Raw genomic sequence first — 20,958 nt, 5'->3', positions numbered from 1 at the left:
CAGCTACTTTACCATAAAAGAATAACAAAAGATGACACATCAGGTTGGGGGTGGTAAATGGGAAATGAAGGACAATTCCCCCCTCCTCCCCTAATAAGGATTTTAGAGCAGTAGAAGCATATTTCACTGAAGCAAATGTTGGATATGCAGTGACAGCACTATTGAATTATTGCTTGGTTTTCAAGCAAAGTAACTTTTTCAGAAATCACAAAATAATCTTTATCACAATTTAACTGAAATGAGTCCAACAAGCACTTCAAATCAGAGAATAGTTTAAATTTGAAAAGACCTCTACCATCATTGATTCCAATTATTATCATGGCACTGCCAGAACCACCATCAAACCATGTCCCTAAGCGCCACATCTACACTTCCCTGGGCAGCCTGTTCCAATGCTTGACAACCCTGTAGGTGAAGAACTGTTTCCTAATATCCATATAAACCTCCCCTGGTGCAACTTGAGCCTTGTCAGGTCACTTATTACTTGGGAGAAGGGGCTGACCCCTGCCTGGCCACAACCTCCTTTCAGGTAGCTATAGAGAGTGATAACATATCCCTGGGCCTCCTTTTTTTAGGCTAAACAGCCTCAATTCCCACAGCTGCTCCTCACAGGACTCATGCTCCAGACCCTTCCCCAGCCATGCTACCCTCCCCTGGACATACTCCAGCACCTCAATGTCCTTCTTGCAGTGAAGGGCCCAAAATAGAATGGGGGATTCAAGGATAGGCCCCACCAGTGTGAAGTACAGGGGCATAATTACTGCCCGGGATCTGCTGTCTTAACCCCAGATATGTTCTCTTAATTGTGTATTAATAGTCCCTGGTTTTCTGTTTAGTTTTTTTTTTGGCATATTTTTATAATTTGGCATAGTACAGAGTTGTTTGAAAGTGTCCTGAAATAGCTGTTTTACAGAGTTTCTCTGTGTCCATTCTGTCACCAAAGTCAGACACAGAGTCTGAAACAACTTCAGAATCACAAAGCGCGTGCAAAACGAATTCAATTTTACTGCATGTTAAAATCACCACACCGTTTTATTGTTACTAGCAACCACTAAACAAATGGGCCAGTGGAGTCTGCCAAATTTAATAAATAAGAATAAAGAAGTTTACACTAAAGATTTTCCAGTAAAACAAGACTCCTTCAACTGTGATATATTTTGTGGATTCTTGCCAGTTTTCTCCCTTCCACAATGATAACCTTTTGGCCCTTACTTTAGTTAACCCTGAGATATCTTGTTTACAATCGCTTGCCCAAAGGCAGACATCAGTTAGGCAGGTGATGACCTGCTACCATGAAATAAAAAAGCTGAAGAAAATGAAAAGGCAAGGAACAGAGAAACAATTTACCTCCCCATCTGAAGCTGCAACACTATTTGGATACTCCAGTTATGCTGCTGCTTCCCAGTTCTATTTTACCCTGCTTGAAACAGAAAAGTCAAGAGCAGTTCAGTACTGGTTACTTACTCAATTGTGTTCCTGTCCACTTTTCCTGTCATATTAATGCCATAGAACTGCTGCATGGCAGCTATAGCTGATTGCATGGTTTCTGCAGAGCGCAACACCGACATTCGGGGGTCACTTGGTGGAAGGTAGCCATACTTTTGTAACCATACCTGCAATGACAAGTGCAGTGGCTATTAAATAGAAATTAGAGGTAAATAAAATGCTCCCTAGTAATCAGTTGTATACCATACAGAAAGAAGATTCTAATTCACCAAATATGCGTCCTGCTAGTTTGGGTGCTTGAGTATTTTTTTAAATTTTATCTGCAGATAAGAAATTCTTTGGGAATTTTATTTCACCTTCTTTATTAAAGATTCTGTTGCTGCAAGACGTACAGAGTTTTCTACCCAGAAGCCATCTCTCTTTATTATCTGAAACTGCCTGCTTCAATTATTTATTTAATGTATTTATTTATTTATTTGAAGCTACAACTTAAGCAGCTAACCCTGTCTCTAGGCATTTCAAATAGCGTTTTAAGCAGACAAGATATAAATCTGCAATATATGCCACCTACAATTGACTGCCCACAGGGCACATAATAATATCCACCATCTACAATAATAAATCCACAATAGCTCACACATTTACACTAAATTGTTATTGTCTTTCGAACAACATGAAAGAGAGGGTAGGGAGGCATTCAGCTTTATCAGAATAATATCAAAATCACATACTTATAAGCAAAGCAGGTTTCAAGGAGATAGTAAAGTAGCAGAGTCTGCCTTCACTTAGAGAAAACTCTCTGATAAGAGGAACGGCCTTTTAAAATCAAGATGGACTTAATGCCAAATACTTATGCTCTTAATTGTGTAGAAGTGTGAGGTCCAAATTACTGAAAGCTTTATGGATTAAAGTCACTATTTTAAGAACTCTTGGACAAACACTCTGAAACCTGCTGTCCTCTTGAGGCATCATTTCATAAAAAAGTATCTGCAGTTATCAGGTTTGTATGTATTCTCAAAATCAAGACTATACAGAAAACAGTGAAAGGCTTTTGAGGAAGCGAGGACACAGATACAGCTTTAAAAATGTCTTTTCCTTTGAGGGCTGGAAGTGCTCACTGAAATGAAAGGTACATATATTGCCAATTTAAAAGACTCAGTTAAAATGTATTGCTGCAGTTTCACTCCCCCCAGTAACAAAATATTTACAACCACATAAATCTGATCTTCTGTTCTTTAACAAAAAAACCCAAACAAACAAACAAACAAAAAAAAACCCAACAAAAAGATTCTGCCACCTCTTTCAAACATATCACATCACAATTCACGGATTCTGAATCATTACATTAATGAACAGTATCCACCCACCACACCTTATAGTGTTTTGCGGGATCTCTGCTTCATACAACACTTCTGGGTTTTTACCTGTTTGTATGTACACTCTTTATATGCAGCCTAACACCAACCCATGTGTCTATTTTCCATTTTAAATTTATCTTGACAAGTCCACCATTTTAGTTTTACAGCAGGTTAACCGCTGTTGTGGTGCACTCCCCTTTTATGAATACAGTGAAGATGATCACCTTGAATTAACTTATTATTAAGGTTCACTTTACTAACACCAAATGTGCTTTATAGGTGAACATTGGCTCAGTGTAAGTAAAAGAACAAACTGGAATTAAAGATTGTGGAAATCTTTAGGTTATGAGTTCAGATATTCCTAATTTAAGCATGTTTACCTTAAACACACATTTACCTTCGCAGTTCACACACAAACTCAACAACCACAGAATCACAAAATCACTGAATACTTTGAGTTGGAAGGGACCCATAGGGATCATCACATCCAGCCCTTAACTGAATGACCTGCAGGGATCAAACCCATGATCTGTTTGTGAGCTCCACAAAACAGGGAAATACAACACGACAGGGAGGTATAGACAGGATTAAGACCCAGACTAAAGTCTTTCACCTTCACACTATCTCCATATACAGGAACCATTCAAAATAAGGAAATTTTCTTTAATAGATGGGAAAATGCTATTATTCACAATATAAATTAATTGCTACAATCAGTACCTACATACAACTTTACATATTCATACCTTCTTACACTTTGCAGTTTTAAGGAAGAGCTTGTGTACATTAAGGGTGTGCAAGATTTGGGTAAGTACAGAAATAACTTTGTTTATGTCCCACTTTGCAGATGAAGCCTGTTCTTCCCTACATTATTGGAAGATAGCTCTGAAAGGCCAGACAGGGCCTGAACGTTGGCAAGAGCAATGTACTAGGCAGAAACAAGATCATAGAACTAAGAAATAAATGCCTGACACAGAGTGGATTGATTCCAGCATAGTATGCAGTAATATTTACAACGAGTACATTTAATAATGGGGTTATTTTTATATTCATCTTCTCAAGGCAATGATATCAAAACAAATAGTAAGGCAAGAAAAATAGTTCTGAGCAGCATGTCACAGCCCCTTCTCAGTAAGAACTTGGTATGCAGACACAGACCAGGGCTTTTTATGAAGCTCTCAGGTGCTAAGGGCAGACAAAATTGCTTGGTAAGCTTGGGAGGTCACTTCTCACCACACAAAAACATCCTCACTGCAGCATAACTGAAGAAGTCAGAAGTATGGGGCTGCAAGTAAGAAAACTCGGCAGAAGTTTAACTTTCAGATATCTCAATTAGCAAAGATATTAATAGAGACAGATAAAATATCTTGGGGACTACTGCTCATGGGAGAAGTGGGGCAGGGAGAACAAACAGGAATCCAGCAGAGTGCCACTGCAGACACACTTGGCAGGAAAGGAAAAGAGAGTTGGCTCAGAAACAGCAGGAGAGGACAGTAAAGCCTTTCTCTATCTAAAAAGTCTTACATGCAAGGTAAGTACAGGATGCCTGAAAGCCACCCCCAATCACTGAACAAAGGAAGTAGACCACCTGGGTCTTCTCTCAGCCTTCAAAATAGCATAGAAGACACAGCCAACATACTGGAAAGTCAGATGACACTCTGAAAGTAAGTTTCTTTTTGAAAATTCAGACAAATTGACCTTAGACTGGTGAATGTTTGAGAGCTAGTAGCATTCAGTGTTACAAAATTCTTTACTCTGTCCTTATGAGTACGGACAATGAAACAAGAAAAAAGACAGAAAATCTGTTTCTGCAGTTTTCTGCAAGAAGAATAAAAAACTTTTGAAGGACCTTGGCTAGGACTACCAGATATCTGAAATAAGCACCTCAGATTTTATTGTTCATAGCCCAAGTGCTATGAACTATAGAGGAGAAACCTAACTTGAAGCCCAGAATATACAGGTGGGCAAAACAGCAAACAGGAAAAGAAACAGTATGAGAAGGAGAATGAAAGAAAAAAAATTTTCTTGCTCTAGTACTTTTGAGGAAAGCTATAAAATAAATTATACACAGAAGAATTTTCCCCTCCCCTCTAGTGAAATTAGACTTAGTCTTCTGCCTTTAAGGTACTTTAGCAATGACAGTCTTGGCAAGTCTCATCCTGAGGAAATCTTTGGTCTTGGAACAAAGAAATAGTGAAGTAGATCCCTCTAACATGCAACGTCTTGGATGCCAATGGGATCCTTTGCACAGACTCCAAATAAGTGATATGTTTCATTCCTTTCTACAATTTAAGAAGATAAAATACTACTACTTCAAGACAAGTTTTTGGGCAGAACTTTCTTGTCCTGCTGCAAAATGAGATCCATGGTATCTCTCAGGTAACCACAGCTGGAAGGCAATAGGTTCCACCACTTCCCCCTCTAGTACAGTGCTTTAGTATCCCACCACTGTGAAGCTTCCTTTAGAGTTGAATACTTCTTACTATGATTTAATACTAATTTAAGCCTGTAACTTTTTATTTTACCTGCTACAGGTAAAGGGAACCAATTATTTCCCTTCTGAAGCAGCCTTTTATGTATTTGAACTTCCTGATGTCACTCTTTATAATATTTTAAAAAGGAACTAAAGAAACCTCTTTTGCTTAATCATATTTCATTATCTGCATCAACCTCCACAGAACCTGAAGCTAAAATCTATCTTTACTAAGCATCTGCTTGCACTAGATTTCTATGTCAGTTCCCACTATTGGGCTATTAACAAACACTGGAATTTAGCTGTAATGTTAGGAGTAATTCAGAAGAATATGGACCACATATTTAATTTTGGAAGAGAAACAAAAAATAGCAGAAAAACCACAAATAAAATTACCCTAAAATATTTGTATTCAATAACAGAACTTCAAGGCTTATGTCCCATTCATTTATACATTTTAAAATTTTAAATCCATGTTTTACACATTTTTTCCCACCAGAAAAGTTTTTTCAGCCTAATTTCACTTTCTGTTCCCATAATTGTAAAAAAAACCGAGAAACAGAATCCACTGGTGAGGAAATCTGTAGACAGGAGTTTGTTGAGGACCTTACAGTTCTGCAGGCATCCCTGGAACCTGTAAGTGCTCAGCACATGAGCTGTATCACCTTCCAGATTCTGGATGTCATTGACTAGATACCTAGGGTTTGGGGTTTTTTAATGACATGATGAAAAAAAATCTTTTCATTTCAGTTTGTAACTGCTATTTATGCTGTGCTGTGTGGATCATTTGGCTGTGGAACAGATAGAACTTTCTCACATGGCTGTATTTTTTTTCTCTAAAGAACAAAGAAGTGTATTAAACACACCAAGGGATCCTAATCATTCAGATCTTTGCTTGTTTAGGAAGAAAGATTGATTTGAAAAACAGTATGTCGACACCAAACTCTTATTAAGAACAAAGAAAATGGATGTATTATCATTAAAGATTAAACAAGAATATTATTAAGACACTCAGAGTTTCAGATAGATTACTGATTTCTGAGAGAAGAAAGCTTAGTGACACATTATTAACATTCCTGAATGGCAACACATTGTATAAGCTACAATACAATTATGTTCTATGAACCTGAAGGCTTAGTAAATCAGTCTAGTAAAGCACAAATAAAAACAATTTCATAAATATCTTCAGTAGTGCAGCTGCATATAATTATTAATAATGTGTTCCTATTCCTGTTTTAGATTTTATCTGCAGACTTCCTATCTTTACTGAGTAAAACTGTGATATTTCATAATTTCAAAATATTTTGACTTCTGTTTTTTAATATATTTCCACCAAAGACACTGAAAGTGAAAATATTTTAAGTGTCTGAGTAATTCAGATTTGTATTTTCAAAAAGCATACATTTATAATTCTAACTTACACAGATCACCCCAGGATTTAGTAGTTTAAGTGCTGATGTAATTTTGAATGGGATCGAAGGCTTTAACTATAGTAAGGATAAATAAGCTAGCTCTAGAATGAGTATCCATATGACTAAATTATTTCTTCATTTAGGTCAAATAATCATGGCTAATGGTGTGGTTTAATTACAGACCCTCCTATTGCAGCTAATACTGACTTTTCAGTGGCAACTTGATAGACAGATAGTCAGAAGTAAACCAAAGTTTACACAGAGCATTATAGGAAATCTTCTGATGTCTTTCCTTCCTCTTGCCTCCAGTGCCACCAGTTCCCCATCAGTGGTGTTTTTTCTTCTTAACAGAATACACAGATGTGAATGGGTATACAGTGCATGGCATACAGCTAGTAAGGAAAATACTTCCAAGAAAAAACACACACAGTCCAGGAGACTCTACGTAGTCTAGCAGTAATGTCTACAGAATGAAAATAAGAATTATGAGAGATAAAATAGAAGTTTAATGGTCATGATTGGTTTAGTACCTGTGGCTTTGAGATAATTAATCCTTAACAATTAAAAAATCAGCTTGCATGTTCAGAGTACACTGAAGCTAACTAACAAATAAATTTCTTGTAAATTCTGTAGTAGTGTGGAAAAGATCTTAAAATGAAGGAAGCATCTTCAGACCAAGAAATTATGTTTTTTATTGCTTTGAACATGCCAGAAAGAAAAGGTCAAAACACCAACTTGCAAAATTTTGTTCTATATTTTCCTAAACTAGAAACCTATTTTCTTGTGAATCATTGTGACAACACCCCCCCAAGAAACAATTTACATGTGACACTGGAACATTCTTAGACACATTAATGATAGTAATATTTACTGGGGATTTCAAAAACTGTAGCAGGGACATAATAATTCAGACAAGTCTGTGGGATGTCTAGGTTGCAGCCTGCACTACAGTAAATACTTAGATACAGTTGACCTCAAAGTGGGTCACAGAAGAGAATAAATTTGGCTTCACTGGGTTCAGTGTTGCTGCATCTAGTCAGTTCAAAATTAATTGAGGCACCTCCACTGTTGTATTATGTATCTGCCTATTGATTTTTCTGCATTCTAACTACAAAATAGATGTGAAACTGAACAATCTTACTATATTAGTTTCCAACAGCAGAAAACTAGATTTACTAACACATGATACTGCATGTCAGCAGAGAGGTGAAAATCTGGAATATCGCCACTCACATGTATGGTGACAGAGATAATTTTAAAAGGATACTTCTCTTCTCAGTGAGAGGCAGCTCAAGAATGAAGGCTCCAGCCCAAATCCAGAAGCTCTGCATTGTAAGTGACTTTGATTCAAACTCAGAGTCCAAGGAGTAACAAGAGTAAAAAGGCAAAATGTATTCAAAACTGTGTGCTTAATTCCTCCCATTTGTAATTCAAGTTTAGCTTAAATATTCTAAATAATTTCCTTTACTGCCACATTTACACATGGGAAAATCAATGTAGCTTGAGAGCAGCAGAAGTGGGAGGTGTAGAAGAGCTGTCGGGAGCACCAGGCCAGAGCCATTTACAGATCCCAGGCAGATGGGAACCCACCAGTAAGCAGCAGATGTGGGGTCTACATATAGCACTGTCCTTCAGCAACTGAAATATGCCTGGAACAGAGATCAGACACTACCCAGCTCTAAAGGCAGAAGCTACATTGTTTATTCACTACTTCTACGGTCTGTGTGGAGAGTGGGTTAGCGGTAAAACTCTGACACAAATCCGTGGCCTGGAAAGAAACTCTTGATCATTTCCTCAAACACATTTATAACTGACTTCAGAATGTGGACCTCGTTCATTAGTTGCTCAGGGAAATTTTGTTCAATCACTAATAGAAATCTCTGGCAAAGTCTGGCAGAGACCCAGACCAGTGGAAATACTTCTGTAAATACAACTTCTGGTAGATGTAAATACTCAATCATACAGCTCATGTTAAAGGACTCTGTCTCTGCATCTTACTAGAATTTCTATAGCTTCTAGAAAACTATTAAGTGCTCTGCAGGGATAAGAATGCTGTATTGGATATTCTGGCTGAATTTGTCCTAACTGGTCCCAAAAAATGAAAAAAAAAAAAACAACTTCTAAGGCCATGGGAATGAATAAGGCACTAAGCATCACTCCTATGAAGAAAGACTGAGAGAGTTGTTACTTTTCAGCTTAGAGAAGAAAAGGCTCCAGGGTTATCTTATCTATGTACACAAATATCTGAAAGGAGGGAGCAGAGAAGATGGAGTCAGGCCCTTTTCCACAGTGCCCAACAACATGGCCAGAGGTTATGGGCACAAACTGAAACACATGAAATTCCAGTCTAAGGAAACACTTTTTTACTGTGTACTGGCAACAGGCTGCCCACAGATGCTGTGGTGCCTCCATTCTTGGAGATACTCAAAAGCCATCTGGATATGGTCCTGGAAGGTGGTTGGACAGAGCTCTCTTTCTACGATATCAGTTCAACCACACTTTTGGTTTATGAATTTCAAACTAACAAAGAACATAGGTGCAACATTGCAACTTTCTGCCTGATAGCTAAGCAATTGTATACATTTAGAAAGAATTGTTGCCTATTTTTTTGATAACTATAACATTGCAGGGAATGGAGATTGTCCACAAGATTCCATAACCTCCAGTTCCTTTAAGACTCAAACCTTTTACTTTTTTTGCCTCTTTCTGTCCCTCTTTGTGCATCTTCTGAGAAGTTATTCACGTGTTCCTACTTGGAACATTCTTGATCTTTTCTGGGTATAGATTCTTCTTTTTCTTTTATGGTTCCCTGTGACTCATTATATGTAGCAGTGGAGTTCATTCAGATGCCTGGATCCCAGAAAACCACTGACTAGATCAAGGTGATAGGCATATAACAAAAACTGTGATGAACCTGGAGTCAGGGCAATTCTGGTTGAACCAAAGGCCTATGAGGGGTTCCTTGGAAAATCGTCACTCACTTCTCATTAGCAAAAATGAGCGATGCCTCCCAACATTCCTCTTCAAAACATTGCAAGTATTTACATAAGGCTTTGAACATATTAATTATTATATAAATGCAACTGTTGTTTGGTGATATATCAAAAAAGGCAAGAGTTCCCCGTGAGTCTTTCATCACATTCCAGAAGATCATCCCATCTTGCCATTGCCTTGGTATTAATCTTTGACCCCTAGAGCTTTGCAATACCTCACTTGCAAACTGATTATTTTCATTGAATCCAAATATATATTGTTGACATAACTTTGACTATGCTTAATATCACAATGTTTTAGGGCACAGTTGTTTATTCTTATAAAAAAGGCAAGTAGGGAACTGAAAAGCTGCTAGGGAAATAGAATTTGCCGCTTAGATTCTACAGCTTAGTACTTGCTTGAACTTTTGTTTCTTCTGATTTAGATTTCTCAAGAGAAAGCCTATCTCTCCTCAGACACATATTCTAAACAATCAAAGCAATGCATTTCATCATGAATTCATGAGGACTGCCTCACTGCTTCAATCCCCATCCTACAAGCAGGAAAGTCTCCATGTGGCTGGCGCTAGCTGGAAATGGCCACATATTTTTTTAGGCTCTGAGAATATCATTGCAGGCAACTGTGTACTTCAAAAGGGAGGTGTGCACATCACTTAAACTTAAAAAAAAATATGATTTTTCCTCATAGGCTATAAAATCATTAGCAGCAGCAGCTGCACCAGAAACAGAAATTTTATACTACTGTAAGAGTGAAGAAATCTTGGTTATTTGGTACCCCTGTCTTATATGGCGCTAATATAAATTACATGCTGTGATGTGAACCAAAACAAAAACAAAACCAGCAGTGTATTGACCAAAAATAAAGTAATGATCACTTTCCTTTTTATATATCTCAATAGGTTGTTTCAAATAATTTTACTAAGGTACCAAAACTTTGTTCTAAAGCATTTATGTAGGAAACCAACAGATGGTAGTGTGTTACTTTAAAAAGCCTTGTGGGAAGGTAGACCATTGTAAAAAAGGAAAAGGTAAATCTACAAAATTCCTTTGGGGAAATGGTTAGTCAAACCATATTTGGCTCTTGGTATTTGAATCCATTGGATAAAATAACTTTACTATTATAATTCATGCAGTTTTAATTTACAACACTGAAATAGATGAAATGCAATGTAAACATCTAAAGGAAATGTGACTTGAGCAAACTTTTTTTATCCATTTTGCCTTTATTTAATTTTCTTCATTATAAGAGGTTTTTCTCATTTTATAAACATGAGAAACATATTCTGAACCACTGAAACATCCACTAAATATCTACATAAATGTTTACTGAATAGATATCAATAATAATATGAATAGTCTTATATTATGGGTTAAACTAAAATTGCATTAAAGCAAAAGAACAGAAATACAACAGCACAATGAAAGTTTTTGTTGATTTATACTTCATAGGTTTTTTACAGCACCTTTATAAATAAGATTGCATGTAAATTCATACTTTACCACACATAAGCAGTGTTTAAAAGTTTGTCTGTAGAAAACTAACTGCCTATGCCAAAGTCAAGAATAAAGCTGCCTTCAGTGGTAACAGGAGGTATTTAACTGAATCAGTTAGTTCCTGTATTTGGATGAATATCACTTTTATTACCTTCTATGTATTTTTAAGCAATTAATGATGTTATGATTATTAGCAACATAAACTTCAGCACAGTATGTTTGTTTACCACAGTCAAAAGATATTTTAAATGTAAACATATAAATATATGCTATATCCACTTGTAACTTGAACATATTATTTTTTTTCTTCTGCTTTTCAAAGTCACATACGTAAGATGCAAAATTTCAGATCCTGCACTTCCTTGCTAGACATCATTGCATATTTTAGAAATACTTCCTTTCCTGACTGGTCTAAGATTTATGATATTTACAGTACTGTCATAGCTTTTTGAAAAGTCTGATTTATATTTTCCTGCAGAAATCTGCAGATAGAAGATGAACGTGGATTTTGTAAATACATAAAATTGATGTATGATAGCAGTTTGTCATTTCCCAGGGAGAGATAAGAAGACAATGTAATGAACAAAAATGGTAATTCTGTCTTTCCCAAATTACTTTATTTGTTCCACATGGCAGAATGAAAACAAAACAGAAGTAAATACTACAACAGAACATTTAAAATAAAAACCTCATAACATCTACAAGGAGGCCAGGGAGCCAATAAATAAAGGAAGTATATCTCCTGAATTGTATGATTTCTTCATGAGGAAGATGGACAGCATTCCAGTTCAGCCACTGTTTTGCAAGGAACACAGTCAGTTCAGCTACATCATGAGTGTATCTGATCAGAGGCCTCAATGCTGAAAAGGCAGTACAGAAAATAGCACGTCTTCTATCCCATACTGTTTTGGTTTCTGACTGATACCCCAGTTTTGAAAATGCTGGTCCTGCAGAAGAGTTTCCATGGGATATTGATCTATAATTAATGTTTCCCGCTTTCATTTCCAACAGTTCTTCAGAAAATGCCTGTGGGAGATGCCTCTGCTACAGGGAGGGCAGGGATCAATCAGAACCTAGGGCTGCCCTTTATACATGCTCGCTTCCAATGATTCTCTGTGATAGCTTATGCAAATTACACCTGTCCGTGTTTTCCCCTGGTACGTGTGGCTCAAATAGAGCCACACAGTGCCCTGTAGGTAAAAAGGTAACAAAAATACTGGGTAAACATTGTTACTTTTTTATTCATCTTCAGGAATGATCACATATCTTTCACTGATCCTGTTTTAGCATGGATCAAAATAGATGAATACAGTTGATTTTCTGTACAGAGTTAAAATCTTATGCAGCAAGAAAAGGTGAATTCAGTACTGCAATTTTTAGCTTTTGACTACTGCCAATGATATTAAAGTGAAGGAAAAAACCCAGAAAGTATAGAGAAAACTATCTCACTTGCTATAATAAAGACATAAATTCCAAGGTAAAATATTTCTTTTCCTTGAAACAATGTCTGTGTAAACCAGTGGCAGAATATGACCAACTCAGGCTTGCTTTATTAGGCTCCTACTTTCATTAAGACAAAAAGATCCTTATACATCATGTGATGTCTATTTTGCTTGCAATACACTAACTCACCAGCTGTTTGTAAGCCTCCTGCAAGTAGCAGAAAAACTGAATATATTTCAGTACATCTGCAACTCTCCTTTTTATGTCATCCTCTAAATTCTATTTTTGTTAAAGGACAGAATTACAAAAATAGAAGGGGGGAAGGGGAAGTGGTAGATTGATTCATGTGAGGGATGTGACAAGGTGATTCCTGCAGGCAGAAAGGGACGTAGAGTAATTGCTTCAAAGCAAGCCACAGGATTATCTTTTATTAGCTCCCCTATGGGCTGTGGTCATGTGTTTTGCAATTTTAAAATGTAGTAGAACAATTTCAGCTTTGTTTAATTAGGAACTGATGCTGTGAATCCCTGAGTGCTCTCTGTAGCCATAGGTTCAGATGGATGCTTAGAGCACTCAGTACTCAGCTCAACTCAATCAAGTATCACTACCAACCACCAACAGGTTTAGGATTTATCCACAATTAAATATATATATATATAATTATTATTTTTTTAAAAAAAACTTGCTTAAAGAAAACAATTTACTTACATTCATCACTGGTAATATTTGCAAAGTTCACATATTTTAGAAGTTGGGGTTTTTTTTATAAATACATTGGTTTTCTAGCTCAAACATGCAGATAGAATCACAATGGCAGAAACGGCCAGGGAAAATTATATGGTATGTTTTTCTGATTTCTTCTTCCAAAAGACGTGGTCTTCCATGAAATTAAGTAACATAGTACATTTTGAAAATTACATTTGCAATTAATAATTATCACAGGTCCTGTGTTCTCATAGCAATGCCATTAGTATCTTAATCCTGTGAATACAATGTTAAGCATCTCAAGCAGCAGTTTATTTGATATTAATTTGTTTTTAGTTTAACCTATGTTTTTTAGACTTGGTCTACCATAAACTAGAGGCAAAATTAGACTTTGTTTTACCCCTTCAGCAATTAAATCCAAATTCCCAAAAGTGTGCATACAGTTTTTAGAGGTTCAAAGTGCAAGTGAGAACAGATTTTAAGTATTAAAGATAAGGGTGTTTACTACAGTTTATCTGTGTATGCATATCTATGTTTCAGAGAAGAATTAAACTTTTTATTTTTAAGATTTGGTCTTAGACACAGGAAAAAAAAATTTAATATAGTAATTGAGTAAACAATTGTTAATCAATAATCTGAGTATTGTATTTCTCAGCTTCTAATGGAAGGGAAAAACCTTAGGAAAAAGGAGCAGTGTAAGTTTTTCTGCAGTGAAAAAAAAAAACCAAAAAAAATCAAAACCAAACAAACAAAAACCCAGACAAAAAAAAAAAAAAAACCAAAACAAAACAAAGCGCCAAAAATTCACCCAAAATCCAACACCAAAAATAAGGAAAAACCAAAGCTTAAAAAGAGCGGAAACAGAGTCAGGAATCAAATAAATCTTGAATTTTGCAGACATCATGCTCTTCTACAGTTTAGGGTACCTCAGAAGTGCAACTAAGGAACCCACAAAACCTGCAACCTGTGACCCATATACAGTGACCAAAAACTTTCAGATATTCAGATTCTGATTAATGTGGTATCAACAGTTTAGAATCCATTGTTCTAGTCCATTCTATCTCAAATCAGAACAGATACACATGATATTTCCAGCTGAATATCATGTGTAAGTAGTAAGTAGTAGACATCATGGAAGATGTATTCTCATGATGTTGTGCTGTTTTTCTGTATGACAACTAAAGTAGAACTAATTTTAGAAACTTGGCTATGTTTTTTCAATTTCTACAGATAAGAGATAACAGTATGTTTTCACACTGTTTAAAAGTGATGATTGTATGATAAACATCTGCAGTATAAATCCTATTTTTATCAAGAGCTACTTCCTAACTCACCTTAAAATTCTGCAATGAACCATCATCACACCTACTCTAAGGTTATTTTTTTTAATATATGTTTGCCACTATAGTTTATTCTGCAAGCAATTTTTCATGAAAAGCAATCTTTCTTCTTTCTTCCAATCTAAGGAATATTCAGTTTGAGAAAATTCACATTTCTTCAATTAGTTAAATGTTGATTTTTAAAAAGCAATTTTCACATCTAAGTTTATTGTCTGCTTCAACTGATCCACATTAATTATTGAAAATATAAATAGAATTCAGTTTAGTTTTTCTTATTCTTAAGGCTGATCTTATTCTTGAATGCAACAATATTAATACAGAACCTTACAAAATGACAGTCCCATATTCAAAGTTTTTTTCATCCTTTTCTAGAATTCTGTCTTTTCTTGATGAATCACTTTCTGAAATAAGGTTCTCAGAACCTTTCAAAGAGTATGCAAGAATATAGAAACAGAATATCTTAATGATATCAAAATATTTCAGGATTTTAGAATTGTTTTTAAATGGCCTAGCATTTTTCTTTTGTAGCACACTGAATGGCTGTTTTTGCTGAGCTGTCTAAAACATTGCCCAACTCACTTTTCTCAGTGTATACAATTAATTTAGAAATCTGCAATGTGTGTAAAGAGTTCAAATGATCCTCTCCAGCAGGCATTACCCCATCAGCACTGAATTTCACCTGTCACCCTCAATAAATTGACAACCCTTCACTCCAACCCACACATGCTGAGAACTCAACTACAGGACTCAGCAAATAACTTCTCCTGTCTCTTTCTCTCTCTCAATTCAAAATCTCACCATAAGCTTCTCAACAAAGTCTTGCAAGGTTAAGTGGCTAATTGAATAAAGTTTTTAAAAAAACTTTCTTAAAGTTTCTTAAATTTAAGAAGTTTTAAGAAATTTTCTTTTCATTGGGAAGATGAAAATCAGGATGGAGTGTATTTTCCCTAAATGGCATGTATAATGGAAAGTAGAATTAGTTCAGCGAAGCCTTATAACCTTTACTATGGAAGCAGGATGATCAACAATCATCTGTGAGAAAAAGGTTTCACATAATTTTCCTCCTAGGATTAATGATACCTTCAGAGATAATATTTTTTCATGAAGAGGAGGATGTGACAGGGTACTGGTACAATCACCAAGGCAGTAGCTATTAGATTTTAATTTTTAGATATCATGATCTAGAAATCACCAGTTTGCCTTCTGTGCCTGTTCACTTTATTCATTCCAACAAAACACGAGTCTGTGACAGCAAAGAGGGAAAGGTTTCCATAAGAAAAAGCTGTGTTTATTTAAAAGCAATATCATCAGGAGATTTTGGGAGGTCTGGCATTTGAAACCTCCAGGGGACAGTGGAGAAGCCTTAATGAAAAAAACCAGGACATAAGTCTGCAGAGGGACTATTATAGACCAGTCTGGGGCTGGAAGGGTCTGCAAAAGATTCATGTGGTTTTAGTGAGCACTGAACTGCTTTGTAGGGAAAGGGGTCTGAGAGAAACAGACCAAAGTCTGCCACTGAGGCCGCTGAAAGTGCACTGGATAAGAAGCTGTTTACATAAATGACTTTATTGTGCACACAAGGTCTAGACAGGTAGAATGTATGTATACAGCCTTTCAAACTTAGTCAAGGCCAATTTTTGTGACATGTGATCAAAAAGATATTAGTTAAAATTTGCTTGCAGATTCAAAATTAGCTGTTTGGTTTCTTTGTTTCTGCAGGGCACATAGGGCAGCTGACATACCAAGTTTTGTAGATGCACTTTCCATAATAGAATACTTGAACTAAATATTGCAAAATCCTTACCACTAATCAGTGTGAGAATATATATAAAGTCTGTTCCCTATCTTGTGAAGGCCACAAGACATTTTAGATAGTGTCAAGTAGTGCACAATTCAACATTTCAACAGAAACACATGGCATGTCTTATTTTTTCTTCTACTCATGCTAGTTTTTATAATAAATTCTTCTTTCCTTATTAACTTTAAATTATAGAAAACTTCTAACAGCAGAAAAGTATCTGAAATGTCTCCAAAACACTGTTTTGATTCTCATATCATGTGTTGAAAATTCTGCTGCAAACTCTCCTTACAGGACCTCCTCATGTAATATGGATCTGGTACCCTCAGGGATTATTCTGCCATTCTAAAAGGCTTCTAGAGTAGCTGTTCTTTCTAAAAGGTACATAATTTAATTTTTAAATACTCAGACTTTAATTTCCACAAAAGAATGGAATAGGTTTATTACAGAAAGGCTAATGCCATGGACACGTACACATAAAAGTCAATCATAGAGCTTACATTGTCTAAGAAAAAAGTTTGAATATATTGCAGTTTTAAAAGACTTCCTCTTATAGCAGATCAGATGGGGAAAACAATGGTAATCTCCTTCCACAGATGAGGAACTGCCCCCTAAACCTCTGATAGGAGACTGAGAGGACAGAGAAAACTCTTGGACACCAAGTGAGGTTCCTCCTGGTCCATCAGAATAGACATGGTGATACTTTCCAATGCCTTAAGTTTATTAAACTACTTTCAACTTGATGTTTGACTAAATGGTTTGTAAAGTACATAAAAATACCCACAAAGGTAAAGGCTTCAGGACAATTTAAGTCTCTTGCAAAAGGAATCTCATGTACAAAAGAACACTTTCTATACTTACTATACATATCCTGTTATAAAGTATCCCTACTCAGATACTAGAGCCAGTTTGGTAAATCGTATTTAACTGTTAGCTAATTAATAATTTATTTCCTATTTAAATATATATTTTAAAAATTACCCCCATAATGGTTAAATACTAGAGCTTTAAAACTCTGCATGTATTACTCACTACCTTTACATATGTGACCCCAAAGTCTACTTTGGATCATACATTAATGTCTTAAAACAACTGCAAACAACAAATTTTTCATACTCTTAAGAAAGTAATTATAATTTCAATTAATTGTTCAAAGTAATTGTAATTTCAATTAATATTGAAAACTATGCAGTACCAATTAGCATGCTGTAAGTTATTTTTATGAATAATTATAACCTATAGAAATAAAAATTTATATGTGAGAAAATAAAACAATTAAAATAAGCTGTTATTTGAACTTATGTACCCCAGGATTCCTTTAAACCCCTTATTGCAGAACTCTGTAGAATTGGCAGCTGTTCCTAGTGCATTACCTATAGCTCAACTCTTTTATTTTTGGAGACAACTACATTTTCCTTGGATAGCATAAGCATCATCCCAGATTCCTCAGGTTGCTCTGAATTCAGGTTTGTGCTATTCAGAAAGATCTTTATATCACACAGATATGCATGAAAATTTCCTACACAGGAAGGGAAATCAAATTTGGTCTTATTCTCCTCTCTTCTATTCCAACCACTGGAATACAAACCCATTCTGTTACTTGTGCCCATGTGGAGGCATTCCCACTGCCCCAGGTAGCATACTTCCTAAATGGCACCACTTCTCCAGATGAGAGAAACTTCAAACCTGCCTGTAGTCTAACAGTTTATTACATGGGACTGGCTAAAGAAGAGCCTAGAATAAAAACAAATGCTTTATTTTAAAAAATACAATGGAAAATTTGATGACTCCTTAGAACCAGCTAAGTATTTTTCAGACCATGGTACTCAAAGAGCTTTTTTAACTTGACAAAGCCTAAGGAGAGTAACTGACATAAACAAACTTCTCTTGTCCATAGCTGGGAATGAAAGTTGAAGGTGTTTCAAAACCCATGATGATAAATACTCTATACTCCCTTATCTGTTAAAAGAATGCAGATTTGAGACATGATTTTTTAAATTCTGTTTGCAGTCTAAGCCCTGCTAACATTCAGCTTTATCACATCACATCTGCTTGTTTTCCCGAGTCTGACATTTTCACATGTAATTGCACACAGCATATACTACAGTGAATATCAGTATGAACTGCTTAAAATGTCCAAAGAATTTAGCAAAAAGAACATAACAATGGAAAAATAAAAAACGAGGTCCTATATAGGAGAGCAGGCAACACCTAGGGAGGCTTTCACCCTTATGATCAAAACCAGCTCATATTTTACCTGTCTTCCACACCCTTATATGTGAAATTTGGAAAGCATCTAGGGTTTTGCATGGCTCATAGATGGCACAAAAGGAAGAATAACATGAATAATTACAACAAATTCTCAAAAGTCCTCAAATAGTAGCTTAAGCTGTTTAAGACTAGCGCAGCTACTCAGAGGCAGAGTGAGAAAATAGTGAATTTGAACACATATTCATTGTCAGTTGAAGCAAAAAATTATAATCTTGAAATGTGTCCATTAAAATCAAAAGCCTGAAAAATTAAATCAAGGCCTTTTGTAGAAGTTATCTGAGTATGTCAGGTGGAACTGTACACAACTTACATATTGTGAGAATTTCTTCATTACGTGTTTCTGGCCAGGATGGTTATAGTATAACGTTTTCTTTCCAAATAAAGCCATTTTTTTCATACAATATATGGCCCATTACTAATGTGAAGACTTGTAAAATATATACAAAATCTTATAAAATGCATATCTTCACGGATAGTTGCACATGCCTGAATTTTATATTGGTCATTGCTACAAAATGTTTAAAAAATCTACAATTGAAAATGAAAAACAAGGAATGGAAACAATAATAGAGTTCATACACATTAATAATACAATACATCTAAAGCATAAAATATATAGTGAGCTATTGAAACCCCAACTAGTATTTTTTTTTTATGTTAATTATGTGACAAAACAAAAAAGCATGGATTTCTCCCAATTAAATTGCAGACAGATTTAGTCTGATTAAACTAAATACCTCATATGCACTTGCTGTGTTTGCAGCCAGATAGAAATGAGTTTTGAATTTTGCAGTGTGTTTGCACTCTATTTTCATTACTATCACTTTAACTGTCTCATAATTTCAAAATATTTTCATGATTATCACTTGACTCTGCTTATTGTCCTTCACAGGCAGTTTTACCCCTGCTCTATTATTTAAAATGCCTTTCATTTGATTGAACACACTGCATTTCAGTTTACTGTGAAATTAAGTTTTATTATGGTATACATTTGGTAGTTTTTAACAACATAAAATAATGACACAAATTGGCAGCTAGGCAGAAGCTTTAAATTTAGACAGAGAGGCTCCACATGCACTGCTCATATCAGGAATTTTTCATGTCCTGTTATCAGCAAGAAGCCCATTAGACACATAAGACACCTTAGACACTATCATTTTACTGTAACTGAGACCAGTAACAATGGCCTGACTTCCAATATCTTCCATCTTTGCAACAAAATCTGCACATACATAGAACTGTGTGTTTCACCATGCTTTAATGTATCAAAGAAATCCTTTTAATGTTGCTTGTAACACACAAGCTCTTGTTGATAACTGTGCTCCAATTAATAAAATGAGCTGCAAACACAAAGTTTTATGTTATTTTTCAACACTCGGTTGTGGAAACATGGAATTAAATCCAGATCCAGATGTCCTTCCCTGTGTGCTACAGATTCATGCAAGCTCACACATAAGGAAAGGCTTAGCTTCAAGCACATGAAAGTCAGAAGTTCATTATCTAAATGGGATATTATTAAAATTGGGATTAAAGCAGCCTCACCAGATGTTTAATCTTGTGAAATGTTTAAAAGCAGCACCAAGTCAGGCTTGGTGTCAACTCCTTGCTCTCTTTTTGATCAAGAATTGCGAAACAATACTTTTTTGGTATTTGCAGAATTTAAATAAAATATTACTAGTGTTTTGGAAGGGCAGTTTTTATTTCAGCTGAATTTTTTCTGGCAGAAATTTTATCAACTTTCTGATACATAACAGTAGTATCATAGAGGATTTAAAGAGCTGCATTTTTCAGATAACACCCGAATAACTATCAAGGTTTTTATCAGCCTATATTTTACTGACCCAAAATTCAAACACAATCTCAGTGACAAGGGATCTGACAAAGAACCTCTAAGCAATGCCATCTGTGATGAGAATCTGACATGTTCAGCTTTAGAAAGGTCAATGCTGAAGAACAATCTTGCTTGCCGTGTCCATCACAACAAAATTCAGCAGTTTGGATGAAGAAAATACTCTTCTTTAGTCTGATCAATCATACAATATCAGGGTATACTAAAAGTACAAACATGTTTGCAAATATTGATTTTTCTTTGCTGTCACCTTCAAATCTGCATAATTCTCCAGTTTGAGAGACTACTTCAAACTCTTTGGCATTGCTGAAAGAAGGAATTAGAAAAGTCATCAGAAAAAAGTACTTCAGGAAATAGTGTTTTCTTTAAATCATAG

The 20,958-nt window shown here is 35.5% G+C and overlaps 1 protein-coding gene across 3 annotated transcripts in view; it reads right to left on the bottom strand.

The window, feature by feature from the left end:
• Positions 1 to 20,958, bottom strand: part of MMP16 (matrix metallopeptidase 16) — a 178,306-nt gene that overhangs the window by 89,159 nt on the left and 68,189 nt on the right. For 2 of the 3 annotated variants that reach the window (XM_005479527.4, XM_074555481.1), the window contains one exon: positions 1,465 to 1,613. The exons of the other annotated variant lie outside the window; for it this stretch is intronic. In XM_005479527.4, the coding sequence (XP_005479584.1) occupies positions 1,465 to 1,613 (149 nt within the window). The remainder of the gene's footprint in view (positions 1 to 1,464; positions 1,614 to 20,958) is intronic. 3 annotated transcript variants of the gene reach the window in all.

Source organism: Zonotrichia albicollis, chromosome 1 (assembly GCF_047830755.1).
Source record: "Zonotrichia albicollis isolate bZonAlb1 chromosome 1, bZonAlb1.hap1, whole genome shotgun sequence".
In the NCBI taxonomy this organism is placed as follows: Eukaryota; Metazoa; Chordata; class Aves; order Passeriformes; family Passerellidae; genus Zonotrichia; species Zonotrichia albicollis.
The sequence above is the reverse complement of the archived record's forward strand: the minus strand, read 5'-3'. Positions and strand labels throughout refer to the sequence as shown.